Raw genomic sequence first — 14,935 nt, 5'->3', positions numbered from 1 at the left:
TTCGCGGTTCAATTAGATTTGTCGGTATGAAGTGAAAAGCTGCTCACACTCTCCACGTGCATACGTTTCTCTCTGGGTTCTGTGGGTTAGGGGGAGCTCAGAAGAAAAAAAAACAAAGCAAAAATACAACAACTCTCCAAAGAAAGGTACTGTTTGACGCGCTCCAGCTGCAAGTAGCTTCGGGACACCATTGCGACACAAATTCGAGCAAATCCACTTTAGAGTACGGGCTATGAAACGGATCGGCCTCATTGGGTTAGTGAAGCGTACAGTATCGGACATTAAGATAGGACCCTTTTTTTCAATGCACCGTGCACTTGTTTTGCCACGTTACTCGTGTTTGTGTGTGTGTATGTGTGTGTGTATGTGTGTGAGTGTGTGAGTGTGTGTGTGTGTGTGTGTTTGTGTGTGTGTGTGTTTGTGTGTGTGTGTGTGCATGTGTGTGTGTGTAGTAGTAGAAAGTGAGTGTGCTTTTTAATGTGTATTTGCAAGTGCGCGGGTTTGTGTCTGAAAAACATAGCTTGCCATGATGTCATATTGCGTTGAAATTATTCTTATTATGTGTGTTATCATGTGAAACATTGTGCGTTTACACTTGGATAAAAACTAAAGTTTGCATCGACAGCAGCCCTTGTTCCTCGGACGAAAACGCAGGTGTGCTGTTTCATGAATGTGAATGCGACACCGGTGCGAAATGGACACACGCACAATAGCAATGAACTCGGCATTCTCTCACAGGTGTTTCTCCAGTGCACGCCATTGAAAGGCCTTCGTGCATCTCTGCGTTGCACGTTGTGTGCGAATGGTAAACTTTGTGCGTGCATTGAGCTGGCGCGCAGTTGTTCTTTTCAATGGGCGTTTTGTTTCATGAGCGCGGCAGTATTCTGTTCTCGATTTTGAAGGGAAGACGCTTACTCGCGTACTCGTTGATAGTTTTTATCCATGCGATGTTTTCGCTGCTCGACAACGATGTAATTCATCGCGTATAGAAGTAGAACGCAGGCAGAGCACGGGATCAGCCGTGTCCAAGTTTTTAACCAGCGCGTTCTTGACGGTCCAAGCAAGCAATGTTAGTAACAATGGGTCGAGGTAAACGTTGTACCGATTATCAGCGCCATATGTAAAAGCGAATGGCTGCTGCTGGCATTAAGCGCAAAAGGATCGAGTTCGTAATGGAACGATCGCGCACTTTTGTGGCAAACGCGCTTCGGACAACCGAAACGTGCTTAGACAACTGAAACGCGCTTGGACAACCGAAACGCGTAAGTCAACCGGTCGTCCTCAGAAGACCACGGCGAAAGAAGACCGTAACATTGTTAATATATCGAAAACACACTGATCGTGAGGGCGGTGGTCCTGCTTATCACACCAAAAACCTAACCCAAAACACAAAAAAGCTACTTACAAATCTATCCGAAACGACCTACTTGTGAAACAAACACACACATCAATACACATTCAAACATACATCCACACACACACACACATGCACACACACATACACACACACACATACACACACATACACACACACACACACAAACACAAACACATACAAACCACACATAAACTTGGCCCAACGGGTGCACGGTGCGTTAAAAACCCAATGCCCTATCTTTCTGTCCGATACTGTACCGTAAAGCTTTTCCCTTTCAATGGCGGGCATTCCCCTGTTGAATGTGGAGCAACCGATCACCGTACGTTTGCTGGATGCACGCGTTTTTGTCATTACACGATTATTAACCAAATATTCTACCGATTTGTTCGACAAACTTTCACGCCAAACCAATGGAAACCATTTGCATGCAGTTTTTCGGATGATCGAAAGTTTCATTTCTTTCATGTTATACACAATTGTGAACTAATTGTGACATTACAATGATTTATGTTCTTTAGAGACATGTTGTAGTTTTTTTTTATAAACCTACTCAATGTTAGTTTTCTAGTAAGTGAATGTGCATAAGACGGTAAAGCCACATGTACTCACATCACTAGCTTAGTATTAAAATGCCTCTCAGTAACGTTATATTGAAACAATACGGAGCGCGCACTGACAAGTTTGAGGGCGCCTTCCGTAGTCCTCGGGTAGCCAAGGAACCGGTAAAGTAGTAGTTCCCTTTAGTTCCTTGCTCATCATGCAAAAGACCTTACCGAATACCATCGCTTTTAAGAAACTGAGGCATGTCCTCCCGCAATATAAATTTATTGCAAGGAAGTTTTTATAATTTAGAAGTTTATTTTATGACAACATTTGTTAGTAATTTTAGTATAAACATTATTTCCAAGATCTTTTGTCATTCTCAAGCCTGTTGCATCATTCTAGCGACCTATTAAAATAATTCCTCATGTAATGTTGTCCTATGCGCCACTAAGTATGCAACTTTTTCTTATGGTTTGCTACGCTTGGTTTGATATTTTGAGTAAAAATAATTACAATTTCAAAGTATACCTTATCTATACCAAGAATGCTGTATCATTAATGCCTGTTAGTAAGTAATTAGTAATTTAGAAGGAATATTAAACCATAGCATAAACCACTCAAAGACTGTACCGAAGCCTTATCTCTAGAATAGCAAGGGGTGTTTGTACTTATACTAAAAATATTCTTCTGACAGCATAAAAACAGCAAAACATTTAAAAAGCACTTTTTGATGGTACTCTACATAGAACATTAAAAGCAAAGCAGCCCACAAAATTCTAATATTTTAGTGAAGGTATAAAACGCAGAGGAAAATACTTTGTATTACTAACTGCACTGTTCAGATCAGTGCTCATCGCATAGCATCGATAATCAATCAACTGATGTTTATTGAACATCAAAATCAAGATGAAGGTAATTTCGATCCACATGAGGTAAGATGTATCAATTTTCTGTCGTGCCCACATCATCTCTCTTTGGTGGCGCGTTCCAAACAAATCCAAATCGTTGGCTTAATACACCGTGCGTACGTGTTCCCCACATCACCAGTAACCTCGAGCACACTAACCCCATTCGCGCCTGCAAATGATCGGTCAGTGATCGATCGTACTTCTGGTACGTTTCTAAATGGGTCATTTAATGCATCTGGAAGGCTAAACAATATGTTTTTGGTTGCTCCCTTCTCCGCTTGAGCATAATCCGTTTTCCGTTACAACTAACAGCCGACGACAAAATACCGTTCCAGCAGTTTTTTTGAGTATGAATTATCTATCTACTCATTGCTGATCCCCAGTAGCGAGCTGCCTAATTTTCTTCCCCCCCAAAAGAGCCGTCCTTTCGTGCTCCACCCGGAATTCAAACAACGCCGTACACACACTGCGGAACACGCCCATACACATAAGCACACACAATGAGGGTATTCATTTGCCTGTACGCCTTTTATTTACACATCCATACATTGACAGTCACCAACGGTGTGCCGGTAGCACATCAAGCAGGGGCATGCGGAAGGGCCGTGTTCGATCAATAAATTATTAAAATTAAGCAAATAAATAAAGGCTCCTTGCCGTCGTCTCATTGGTGGAGCGTTTTGGTTGCTGGTTGGTAGCTGAGTGAACTAGGAACAGTCTGAACCGATTTCCTGTTCTTGGTCCTTAGGCAATGGAAGCGTACGGGTAGGCACCGTAGGCCAGCTCGTGGGCGGCAGCCTGTCCGTTGCGGTTCCAGTCCTGGTGGACGATCTCGGCGTTCACGGGCTGGGCGCTGGTGATGTAAGCGGTGGTCACGCGCTCCTGCTTCTTCTGGAACAGATCCTTCAGCACGGTGAAGACTGGGAAATGAAAATACAAAATTCGATCAGCTTTAAACAATACCGCCCGCATACACACACTGCTGCGTGTACTTACTGGAGAACTTGAGAGCCATCAGACCGGCGATCAGGCCCTTCAGCGAGATGAACTTAACGATGGCCAACAGGATGGGCAGCACGACGGCCATCTTCAGCTTCATTGCCAGCAGCAGAGGCAACAGCATCTTCTTCAGGCGGCTGCTGCGAGCTTCTGTAACGATCAAGAGAAAAGAAAGTTTTAGAAAGCGTTATACCAAAGCTTTACGATCGATCGACAAAGCTTCAAAGTTGCTCCGCGATCTAGTAAAGCTCTCACTTCAAGGGGATGAAATGCTATGCAACATGTCATACAATATAAAAGCACTTCAATGTTGCATGGAAGATGGGGATTTTTTATGTTCCTTATCCTATTCAATGGTTATCCTATTACAATAGTTTTAATTGCAATATGATTGAATAATTTATTTCTTTTAATCTGTGTCTAGATTCCATAGATTTAGATTGTATATATTTTTTAGTTTATTGATTTTAATAGAGACCTTGGCATATTGACTTCATTCACCTCTTCAAAGATTATTTTCTTACAGTTCATACAATTGTACAATACGACAACATTATGTACTAACAAAACGATCCAAAAACATAGTAGATCGTGCACCTTTCCCCAACTAAACTGACAGTATTCATTCAGCATTCTCTTAACCTTTCATGGAGTCAAATCAATTTTAAATACCTCTTCAAGCCTCCATACAAGTACCCGCGATGACTAAATAACTTGAGCAACTCGCAAAAAAAGGCAACACGCAAAACCTCTCAGCGGCTGTGGCAAGCTAATTTTATGGAAGAAAAGTAAATAATTTTATCCCGTGAGAGCACCAAGCCGCAACAAGCCGTGAGCAAACACGCATCAAATCCACCTTCGGCCATACTTTCTCCCATTGTCTGGGCAATTATGATCCCAGCGAACATCGCGCAGCCCCACCCCAACACAGGAGGGTGTATCAATGTCGCCCCAAGGCCTTGTGCTCGCCCACTCACATACGCGTCTTCCCCAAAGCGTGTCGCTGTGTATTGATTTTGGGGGAAAGTTGCTGTCGGCCCACAATCGCACGTCTGTCGCTGTCCCGCAGCGAAGTTCTTAAGCGCCTGCCTGAATCGTGCTGGACGCACTTGTTGGTCGCGTCCGAGGCTCAGCACGCCAACCACCCGGCAAGGTGGCCTGTGCCAATGACCCAGAAACGCCCGACAACAGCGAAGCAGAACCGAACGCGAACACTACCCCGTTCTCGACGTTCCATGCGTGTGTGTGCGTTAGGAGTTCATCGAACCGAAAACATGCTCAAATCCCGAAGCTCCAAAGAAGCTGTGTGTGTGTGTGTGTGTGTGTGTGTGTGTGCATGATTTTTTGTGTCCCTTTTGCTCGCACGATCGTTTCTCGTTGGAGCTGTTCCACCCGAACTCAAAAGATGACGATCGTGATGCTCACACGCAACGCGTTCTTGATCATTTCTCTCTCCCATTCCCAGCTCGCCCGTACGACTGTACCCAAAACAAACGGAGGGAGAACGCAGGGTGCTACGCTAAAGGGTGTGCCATAGTTAAACATAACACGCAAAGAAGTATGTCTTTGGAGCGACTTTCCCTTTTTTTCTCGAGGAGTCTTTTTGTCTTTTTTGTGTATGGCTTGTCTCATATCCTCTCTCGCTCTTGCATTCTTTCGCCTTCCTCTGGGGTGTTTCATATTTAATTTGTAGCTCCTGGTTGCTGTTGCTGCTATTGTTATCCGACGCTGTATGGGGCGGCTCCAGTGTGGGCTAAATATTTTGGAGAATTTTCGAAAGCCGGATCCACCGGATCCCAAAGTGAAAGTTTTTCTTATGCTTTGGCGAGCAGCGTGCCGGGGACAGGTATTTTGTCGAGGCGCAAGTGTCCTGGAAATATGCGCACCGGCGCAGGACACCGACACAGTTGGAAGCGTGCAAGTAAAGCGAATAATAAAAGCCCCCTCGGTGCAATTACTCGAACGAGATGTTCATTAATCTGCACGAGGAGTTGCGCACGGTGCCGATGCCGGTGCGTTTTAAATGCGGTCTGCCTTCTGAAACCGGGGTCGGGCTTTTGCGCGGCTTTCGAGCGTTCCTTTTTATTCTGTCCCATTGGCCCATCAATTTTGTTCACGGCCTTAAGCTGACCCATTGGTGGCTTCTCGCGATATTTAAAAAAAAAAAAAACAACGAAAATATAATTAAGAAACTATGTACAGAGCTTCAAGCTGAGTTATGATGGTTGCGGTGCATTTCTTAACATTAACCGAGGCATATCATACCAGCGTAAGATTAGCCGAATTACTGTCTGTGCCCACCGCGTCCAGAACATCTTCGTTCGGCCAGCTAAGACAGCAGCTCGACGTAACTTTCTCTTTCGACCGCGATATGCCCTCTAGGGAACTGGTTCAGTGTACCCGATCTCTCTCGCGTTCTTTAAGAACCTGTTCCTGATGTCGATGACCTATTCTAATCGTTCTCACCTTGGGGCTTCATCTTCGGGATCTTTTGGATGAGGTGAAAGTTTATTCTGCAGCCCAGAGCAAACAGGGCAATTCGACCTCATCGTCCGTGCTAAGATATGATCTAAACGATCGTAACCGTAGCCAACCTTGAACCCATACACCCTTTGCTGGATTATACTAAGGAAGGTAATGACCATTCGCTTCCGTAACATCTATTTTTGGGCATACACACACAAACGAACTATAAAAAACCTCTCAAAACTACACCAAACATGAGCTACCTGTACGTCCGGCACCCCTAAAATTCCAACGAAAGTGAACCTTTTTGTGAAAGTTTTTCGTCGTAAAAAAACTAAATCGGTGAGGCACGCAGATTGCATCTCGCCTTCTAACTGGAGCGGCCGTTCGTCCCGCAGACACGGATAGCACGGTTACGTACCGCCCAAAGGAAAAGAATCCTACCCCAATATACACAATTCGCGGTTGAGACCGGTGATGCATGCGGCCTTGGAAGAAATTCCTGCACAAGGGTGCACAAAAACATGCGCAGTGAAAGATACCTGAACTACAACACGACCTCCACCAAGCGGTAAGAGATGACGCTAATCTTTGCGTTTCCTCTTCACAAGTTCGCCTTTCTCCCGAGCCAGTTGGCGGGGGGATTGCAAAATACCTTCTTTTTTTTAATGAAACCTTTGTCAGAAGCCATATCTGGGAAAGATGGGTCGTTCCCTGCCGCTCGAATGATGAAATAGACGGCCTCCGATGGCCTAATCACGCATGGTGAAGGAACTATTCCAAGGTTATGAAATCTCTCACCGGGATCTTGTGCAGGTTTGTATACAGGCCTACGGATGATGGTTTATGTTTGTGCGATTTTAAATTACATGCTGTAAGGCACGCGATCACTGTCAACGTTTGCTTTGCGTCGTGGCATGCGGCAATATGTTGAACCAAGTCTCAAGTAGTGTCTTAATAGAGAACTAAGCTTTAAGACGGTCTCAAACCACATCAGTTCTTGATTATTCCAAATCGTTCCCTGTTCTTCACAATCATGTTGTGAAATCTGTAACTTTTTCTGTCTCTTTTTTCTTGTTGCTTCATTACATTATCACTTCACACTTTTAAAATTCAATCGTTTGACCACTTTGGTACTTCTCATCACTTTCTGGTTTCTCGAAACCATCCCAACCCGGACTATCATTCACCATAAACACAGCAAGGCTCTCACCTTCAACGGTGTTCTCCTCGGACGGAACGCTGAACTTGAGCGTGTGCGAGGCAAGGTAGCGGACCGCCCGTTCGGCAAGGTCCTCGTTCGAGCGGGCACCGTAGGCACGGACCTCGTAGTCGTTCGATCGCTCCACGGCGAGCCCACCGAACAGCGGGAACCGGGGCTCGTTGTCGATCTCATTGATCAGGTTGATCATGGCCGATTCCTCCTTGGCCGAATCGGCGTATGCCACCGCACCGAAGGCAACCACCGCCAACGCGGCAACCAGGAAACAACGCTTAGCGACCATCGTGAATGGAAGGATTCGAGCACTGCACTTAGTGGACGGTACGGAGAACAACACTTGCACTTTGGCTGCTGGTCGGATAAGCTAACACGGACAACTGATGCGTTAATTTGCTATTACGATGCTATTTATGCGAATTCAATCGAAGTACCGATCGCCACAGACCTGGACATACGCTCGAACAGTTTTTCCAGCGGAAGGGGTTTCCCGGTTCGTTCCAAAACAGTCACCCCCGCCGACCAAAATCGTACGCCGATTCGTACCAGTGTCTAACCGATGTGTTTATGGGGCGAAAACTATCCTACAGCCCGAGCGAGCCCTTGCCAATTGTGTATGCAGCGCGCGTGATCCTTACCGTGATCGCTGGAAGTTCGTCCCCTCCCACCAGCAACGTTCATCCTCATCGACCAACGCTGTGACCGTTGGCGCGATTTTGGGCATGTAGGTAGGTAGCACGGCCAGCTGTGTACCCTGTACCCCCGTGGACTAACGGTAGCAAATCATAACCGACCAACCGGCCGATCGACGATGCGAATGTGTGCCAGAACGTGACAAGAATCCAACTGGAATGGCTTTGGAGCGGCTGGAATGTGGCATCGTTTCGCTTCCGACTGTGGTAGTGGTTTAGTGTTTTTTTTTTTACCGCACAATTTCTAAGCTCGGCGATTTCGTTTTCGTTTCCATTGATCCATGCCCGAAGACATTACTCCAACCGCTAACCAGACGAGGCGTCTTCATTGAGGGATCGCATTTGAACTAATTGTGCCCCCTTCCAGGTGCCATTCCATGCCGCTCTACCGGTGCCCATTTCTCCAGCACTAACCACGGCTCGGCTACAGTGCCTAACCTTTTTGGTTAATAATTGGCGCTGGGTCCATTTCGATGCTAAACAACATTTTGATGGGCTTTAATAAGAGCCGCAGCAGAGAAATTCGGTGTTTCGGTTTATTTAAAGTTATGCATCGGGTGCGTCGAACGAGCTGATTGAGATAATTGCCCAGCACACCATCGGAGAAGTACATATTTTTAAAATCCTATTTGTTTTTTTTTTCATTCGACGGGGCTCTTGTTTCTAATGTGCCGCCCGAGGGCCAGTCTCGATCGAATGCACTTAGTAGGCAAATAGATGGGAAAAGGTACATGCTCTCTTTACAGCAAATAGCTCGACGGAAATGAATATGTACTCTAGTTTGGTGCATTATTGTTTGGAAATCATTATCGAGATTGGCATCGCTCCCTCCTTACCTTTTGATTGATTGAAGTATAATTTTATGATTTGCTCATGCTCCTTAGCCTAAACCACATATTACATAGAATATTCCGTTATTCCGTAAATATAATTTTAAAATATATGGGATTTAATTGTGAAACCATCCAAAAACAAGTGATTGATTTCAAAGTAAAAAAATAGGTTTGTTTAGTCGCTTACTTTTTACTGACTGAGCTAATATTACAATATTAATGAAACAAAATTTGTTGGTTTCTTGTTTAGCGACTGAAAGTCGTCTTCAGCGCAAGTTTGTTATCATTATTATTATAATTATTAATATTATTATTATTATTATTAATATTATTGATAATATTATAATTTTTTATTATTATTATTGTTATAAGTATTATTATTATTATTATTATTATTATTATTATTCTTATTATTATTATTATTATAATTATTATTATTATTATTATTATTGTTATTTTTATTATTGTTCTTATTATTATTATTCTGATTGTTATTATTATTATTATTTTTATTATTATTATTATTTTTATTATTATTATTAGTTTGATCATTATTATTATTATTATTATTATACTTATTTTTATTATTTTTATTTTATTAATGTTATAATTATTATAATAATAATTATTAGTATTACCATTACTATTATTATTATTATTATTATTATTATTATTATTATTATTATTATTATTATTTTCTGAAAAGTTTTTATTTTTCATTTTAGTTTAGCATTATAATTATTTAAAATATCTCGTAATAATATGCCATATTTAAAGAGTTGACTATTAGTTGCTTGTGGTAGTAAGTACTTTAATGACGAATTTGTTTGTGATCAATTTAAGTGTTACTAAAAAATAATCTGCAAAATAAATCAAATTCCACTTCAAACAGATACTGTGTATCCCTCCAAATTCATTCAACATTCCATTATCACCTGTCTACGATCGCTCGTGCCAGCCGTCAGCTCCATCGCATTTTTTAGTACACTGCTCAACTACATCTACCTCTGCCCAGGCATGCATGAGTAACGAATTGGAGCTTGCGGAAACAATGTCACATTGCCATTTTCCTGCAACCTTAAAGCTCTCCCAACGGTCAGCACATTTTTGGACAAGGCTCGCAGAAAGAAAGACGAAACGGGCACGCACGGTCCCTTACCGGGCGAAACGCTTCATTCCGAGTTCCGGCTGTCTCATCGAACAATAGGACGCTTCTTCGCAGACTTTCCCTTTCGGTGCGGATCCGGCCAGCTCGTGCCGAAACAACAAAGCCGTTGCAAGGGATGATTTGTTTCTCACATTTCTACGACCTCGTGTGCTCTCTTGTTAAAGAGGAAGCTCCCACTTTGAAAAACAGAGGAATAGTAAACAGTTTCCCAGATTACCACGGAGTGTCATTGCTTTCCCCCGAAAACAAAAAAAAGGAACTCTTCCCTTCCACTTTATCACGAGTAAATGAACCCATCCCGTGCTCTGCTCGCTTGAAGTAACCTACTTTACTGTTGAACGGTTTTGAGGATTTTGGAAAACACGTTCCTTTAAATGCTACAATCAATCGAACTAGATCAGATCAACCCGTGTTTTTTCCGACCGCCAGGTCGTTTCTCTACCGACGAAGCGATTAGTTACATTCCTGCTCATCGCTCCGTATCCCCAATCGCGATAGTGCTATCGCTCGAATTTGTGACAATTTCACCCGATGTGCTAAAAAAGAAATTCGGAACTGCCGTCTCCCATCTGGGCGACCCGTTTGCCTGCTGTTCGGTCCTTCCCGTGCGCCATCCACTTCTTCGTTTAACGGAAAAGACCGCCCCGAAAGTAGCGGCAGCCGGGTGCAATAACAGTTAAGTCAACAAAGCTGTCAATCATTTCCATCACTCGCACGACGTTCATGACGTGTCTTCCAAGCGACGAACCCCCTTTTTTGCTGCGCACACACTCAAAAGCACTTAAAATCACATAAATAAATGCAAAGCGCGTCGACGACGGAAGATGATTGTACACTATTAGCTGCTCGAATTATGTTTGGGTTCAAATGATTATACCTCTTTTAAGAATGTTAGCAGCGAGCGAAGAACCACCACCCCATGCATTTGATGACCTTTTTTTCTCAATGGTTACGCGCACGGAAGCCTTGCAGACAAAGAAAAACAGATGACGTAGAAGTGTTTTTTTTAATAAGTCGTTTTTATTTTTATTGTTGCGTTTATTCCTGACAAACGTCTATTGCGGTCTGCTTATGAGAGTATGTTTGTGTGTTGGTAGGTATGAAACCTGCTGGTTACCGAAGCAGGAACAACAAAAGTGCCTGTTCCCTGCCGTTTCGTGCATTACATTGTAGTACGAACCCCTGTTGCGGTGGTCCTACCTAATCTGCGTTTATTGTTGCCCTGTGTACTAGCAGGTTAATGGTTAACTCGTTTGCCCGTTCTGCTCTATTGTGGGTTAGGTGTGTGATTTTGTTCGGAGCCCTTAAGTTTGGCAGTGTTCGAATTTTGCGTGGTTGCGTTTTGCTTTTTTAATAATTTAATTACATAAATAAAAATAAATTAACTACCCAATTCGGTCTTCGGAGCGGTCGCGGGACTTTGCGGTCAGCTGTAAACACACATACACCTCCCTGGACGCATTCCTGCTTGGTTCAATTGCTACCTTGATCAACTGACCTGATCTCGTTTCACCGCTCTCACACACCCACGGCGGTATCGGTAATAATAAATTACTAAACACTACAAAAAAAAATATTATTACGTTAGAAGACAAATGGAGCCGCGTGCGATCGCAGAAACGATCGCGCACGGTCCGAAATGGCGCAGTTGTGTATGTGTGTGTGTATTGTTTGTTTGTTTGTTTTGTGATGAGCGTATGTGTGAGCGTCGCTTTCGTTGTGGTGTATGGTGGCATAGAAGCGTCGAAGAATGAGGCTACGCAGATGCGTCGCGGTCGAGCCGGAGTACCAACCCCGAGCTGCACCTCCGAGCCGAGGAAAGGGTACGGTGAAGCGTGAGCGTGAGGTGTGAAGGATCCGGCAAAGAAGAGAAAGCTAATATCGACTCCCACCCAATCGCACTGCCGATATCCTCCCCCGAAACGTACGCTGCGCTACCCCATCTACCTGATCGGCACTTTTGGTCGGTGTATTTACATAAACGGACATCCGGATATCGAGGTTCCGGGCCGGGCGGAGGTTTGCGTGGGTCCGCTCTCAATTTCGTGCGCGATTGCAGGCGAGTGTGGTGTGTGCGTGCGTGTATACATTTGGGCCGAGGAGACTAGCGGGTGTTACAGGCAGGTAGGTGGAGAGTGTTGAGCAAGGCGCTGCTCTGGTGGAAATAATGAAGATGCTTGCATCCGGCCCGCTTGCTCCGCTTTCGTCGGTTACAAGCCGCTGCCGATGCTGATGCTGATTACGCCGTTTGTCGTCCATGACAGGATAATAAGACGGGAGGATAAGACGACTAAGAAGGAAGTAGACTAGATAGTACGTACGAAGGCGAGTTCATCGAGAGTTCAAAGTGTGAAACAGACTGACTGGAAGCGAAGTGACGGAAATCGATTACGGAACCGTGGCTCGGCGGCACAGTCCGACGGCTATTTTACAAGGCTCGACCAAACGGATCACAGGCTCGGGATCCGGAAGCGATCTTGTCCCGCGGGGAGTGTGGGGAGTAGGGTTAACAGCCTTACTGCGACGGTGCCTGCGCGCTGTAGGCGAGCTCCTGGGCGGTGTCGTAGCTGCGAGCGTACGGGTACTGGGCCGAGGCAGCGCCAGTGTTGGACCAGCCGCCGGCGCTAGCACCGGACGACCAGCCGCCAGCTCCGGCCGAGGCACCGCCACCGACGACGGCACCGGACGATCCACCGGCAACCTTGGACAGCAGGTTCAGGGGCGATCCACCGCCACCGCCGAGGAACTTCTGGGCGGCGAGCACGGCAGCCATCACGAACGCGACCTTCGAGACGAGCAGAGCCTTAACGGCGAGCAGGGCGACGGCACCGAGGAACAGGGGCAGCAGGGCGAACAGCTTGCCGCCGAGGGCGAGCACCAGCGGGCCGAGCACCTTCTTCAGCTTCTTGCCTGCGGAGTAGAACGGGTGCATTGATGGAAATTTTGTTGAAACCCCCCGAATGTTGCAATTTTTGTGTTTTTTTTTTATGGCGTGGAGATGTTACCACGAACCATCACGAGATCGGGTTAGCGTGGATTGGGGGGAGGAGAGTTTATGGTGGTTGGCGAGGAGTTGAAGGGTATAGTAGTAGTGGGTGTACGGAAGCAAACAAGAGGAAGGCGATCGGTTAGTACGGGGCACGGCTGGACACGGTACGCACCTTTCTTCAGCAGTCTACCTTCCTCCAGCGAGCGGGCGATCGTTTCGGTCGTCTCCTCGGGCAGCTTGAACTGGATCGAGCGGGCGCTGAACAGGCGCTTGGCGGAGTCGATGGCCAGATCGAACAGGGCATCCGTCTTCTGGTCGGCATCGGCTGGCAGCGTGCTCACGATTTCGTTCTCCGAGATGGCCTTTCCGGTGCGCTCAACTGGCACGGCTGGGTCTCTGTGATGTGCGTGGAAGAGGGATATGACAATAGATGTTATTGTGAGTTATTTTACACATTGTATAATGTTGTGGAAATCGTCTAGGTGCTTTGAGATCGACATTATCTTTTAGCATTTCTTGGATTGTAGATCTCTTTTGTTTGAGGGAGTTCTGGATCATTTCATGGGGAGTTTTCAATTAACTTATACGATGGAATAGCTAAGTAGGGACGAAAGTCAGGTGGCTTAAATCCTTTTCAAGACTAGCATGTAATAGTACAACAATATTTTGTGCAACATTCCAAATATCTATAAACCTACATAAGCAGAGCATCAAATCAAGCTTTCTTGGGATCAAGAACAGAAAGAACCTGCGCAAGTTAACTGTCGACCTACTAACATCATTTCTAGTCTGGCTTATGCCACACTTCGTACGAACTCTTCCAAGATATTAATAGATCTTCTCGCCGATTGTGAAATGCTTGCATTCTAACTGCTAACCCATTTTCACTCGTTCTGTTTTCACAGCTTATTCTTCGATCATCTTGATACACTTTACACCGTTCCACCAAAAAAAACTCCACTCGCTAAAAGAACCTTGCTGCGCTATCAGTGTTGAGGTAGGAACATGCAAATCACCTTGTGAAAGTGACACCAGGAGCCAGCTCAATGTTGGCGGCACGGGCAGCACGGTTCAGGGCGGTAATACCCTTGACGGCGAAGCAGGTAGCCATCTCGTCGCTCTCCAGGCACGATCCGAAGTACTTGGCCATCATGCCGAATCCTCCGGTCTGCTCGGTGGCTGGTGCCGGGGCGGCCATGCCCACGGCCAGAAGGGCAGCGATTGCGATAAACACTTTCATTCTAATGCTTTGCACTTTGCGTTTTGCACGGCAGTTGCTTGGATGCACAAATGTTCTTGCGATTGCTCACTCTTGTCTACACTTTCACACACACACACCAGCACACTAGCACGTGGATTCGTTCGGGGGGGTTCTGTCTCGTTCGAAACGGTCACTTCGATCACTTCGCTTGGTAGAAAACCAGAACTCGTCTTTCTTCAACGATCGTTAATGAATTGTGCCGGTATTCGAATGCTGTAACCCCTTTTTATAGCGACCGACAAAACGTAAAATCTCCGAGCATCACTCCCTCACACACATGCACACACAAACACACACACGCACGACAGAGCGAAGCTCAGAGATGAGAGACTGTGCCAACGCATACACACACACAGCCAGCCCGTTCGCTCTCCCGATTGCTTCTTCAAACAACGAGATGATGATAAATTGTAATACCGAGATATTATGTTAAATAATTTTTCCATCCGAAATGGGGGATGCCTGCCACGAGCGAGCAT

General features: G+C 45.3%; 2 protein-coding genes across 3 annotated transcripts; both read right to left on the bottom strand.

Annotated features, from left to right (window-relative positions):
* Window positions 1-3,338: 3,338 nt before the first annotated feature.
* Window positions 3,339-7,917, bottom strand: LOC1272837 (uncharacterized). Its single transcript, XM_311754.5, has 3 exons — window positions 7,508-7,917; window positions 3,826-3,978; window positions 3,339-3,749 (listed from the first exon to the last, which is right to left on the bottom strand). The coding sequence occupies exons 1-3, from the start codon at window positions 7,797-7,799 to the stop codon at window positions 3,574-3,576; spliced, it is 621 nt and encodes a 206-aa protein (XP_311754.3). The 5' UTR covers window positions 7,800-7,917; the 3' UTR covers window positions 3,339-3,573.
* Window positions 7,918-12,477: 4,560 nt separating this feature from the next.
* Window positions 12,478-14,669, bottom strand: LOC1272836 (uncharacterized). Of its 2 annotated transcripts, none has more exons than XM_061646844.1 (3): window positions 14,212-14,669; window positions 13,386-13,591; window positions 12,478-13,116 (listed from the first exon to the last, which is right to left on the bottom strand). In XM_061646844.1, the coding sequence occupies exons 1-3, from the start codon at window positions 14,433-14,435 to the stop codon at window positions 12,722-12,724; spliced, it is 825 nt and encodes a 274-aa protein (XP_061502828.1). In that variant the 5' UTR covers window positions 14,436-14,669; the 3' UTR covers window positions 12,478-12,721. The 2 variants fall into 2 exon arrangements, with proteins under 2 accessions (XP_061502828.1, XP_311753.4); XM_311753.5 differs by having other exon boundaries at window positions 13,368-13,591; window positions 14,212-14,667.
* Between the last annotated feature and the right edge of the window lie 266 nt (window positions 14,670-14,935).

Source organism: Anopheles gambiae, chromosome 2 (assembly GCF_943734735.2).
Source record: "Anopheles gambiae chromosome 2, idAnoGambNW_F1_1, whole genome shotgun sequence".
In the NCBI taxonomy this organism is placed as follows: Eukaryota; Metazoa; Arthropoda; class Insecta; order Diptera; family Culicidae; genus Anopheles; species Anopheles gambiae.
Note: the sequence above shows the minus strand (reverse complement) of the source record. Positions and strands in the feature narration are given on the sequence as shown.

Bases quoted from the DNA above. Each gene is read 5' to 3' on its own strand.
- LOC1272837 (XM_311754.5), bottom strand. From the start codon at position 7,799: ATGGTCGCTAAGCGTTGTTTCCTGGTTGCCGCGTTGGCGGTGGTTGCC. The intron at 3,979-7,507 runs GTGAGAGCCTTG...TGATCGTTACAG, and splicing joins CGAGGAGAACACCGTTGAAG to AAGCTCGCAGCAGCCGCCTG. The intron at 3,750-3,825 runs GTAAGTACACGC...TTCATTTCCCAG, and splicing joins GATGGCTCTCAAGTTCTCCA to TCTTCACCGTGCTGAAGGAT.
- LOC1272836 (XM_311753.5), bottom strand. From the start codon at position 14,435: ATGAAAGTGTTTATCGCAATCGCTGCCCTTCTGGCCGTGGGCATGGCC. The intron at 13,592-14,211 runs GTGATTTGCATG...CGCACATCACAG, and splicing joins CCTGGTGTCACTTTCACAAG to AGACCCAGCCGTGCCAGTTG. The intron at 13,117-13,367 runs GTGCGTACCGTG...TCTACTCCGCAG, and splicing joins AGGTAGACTGCTGAAGAAAG to GCAAGAAGCTGAAGAAGGTG.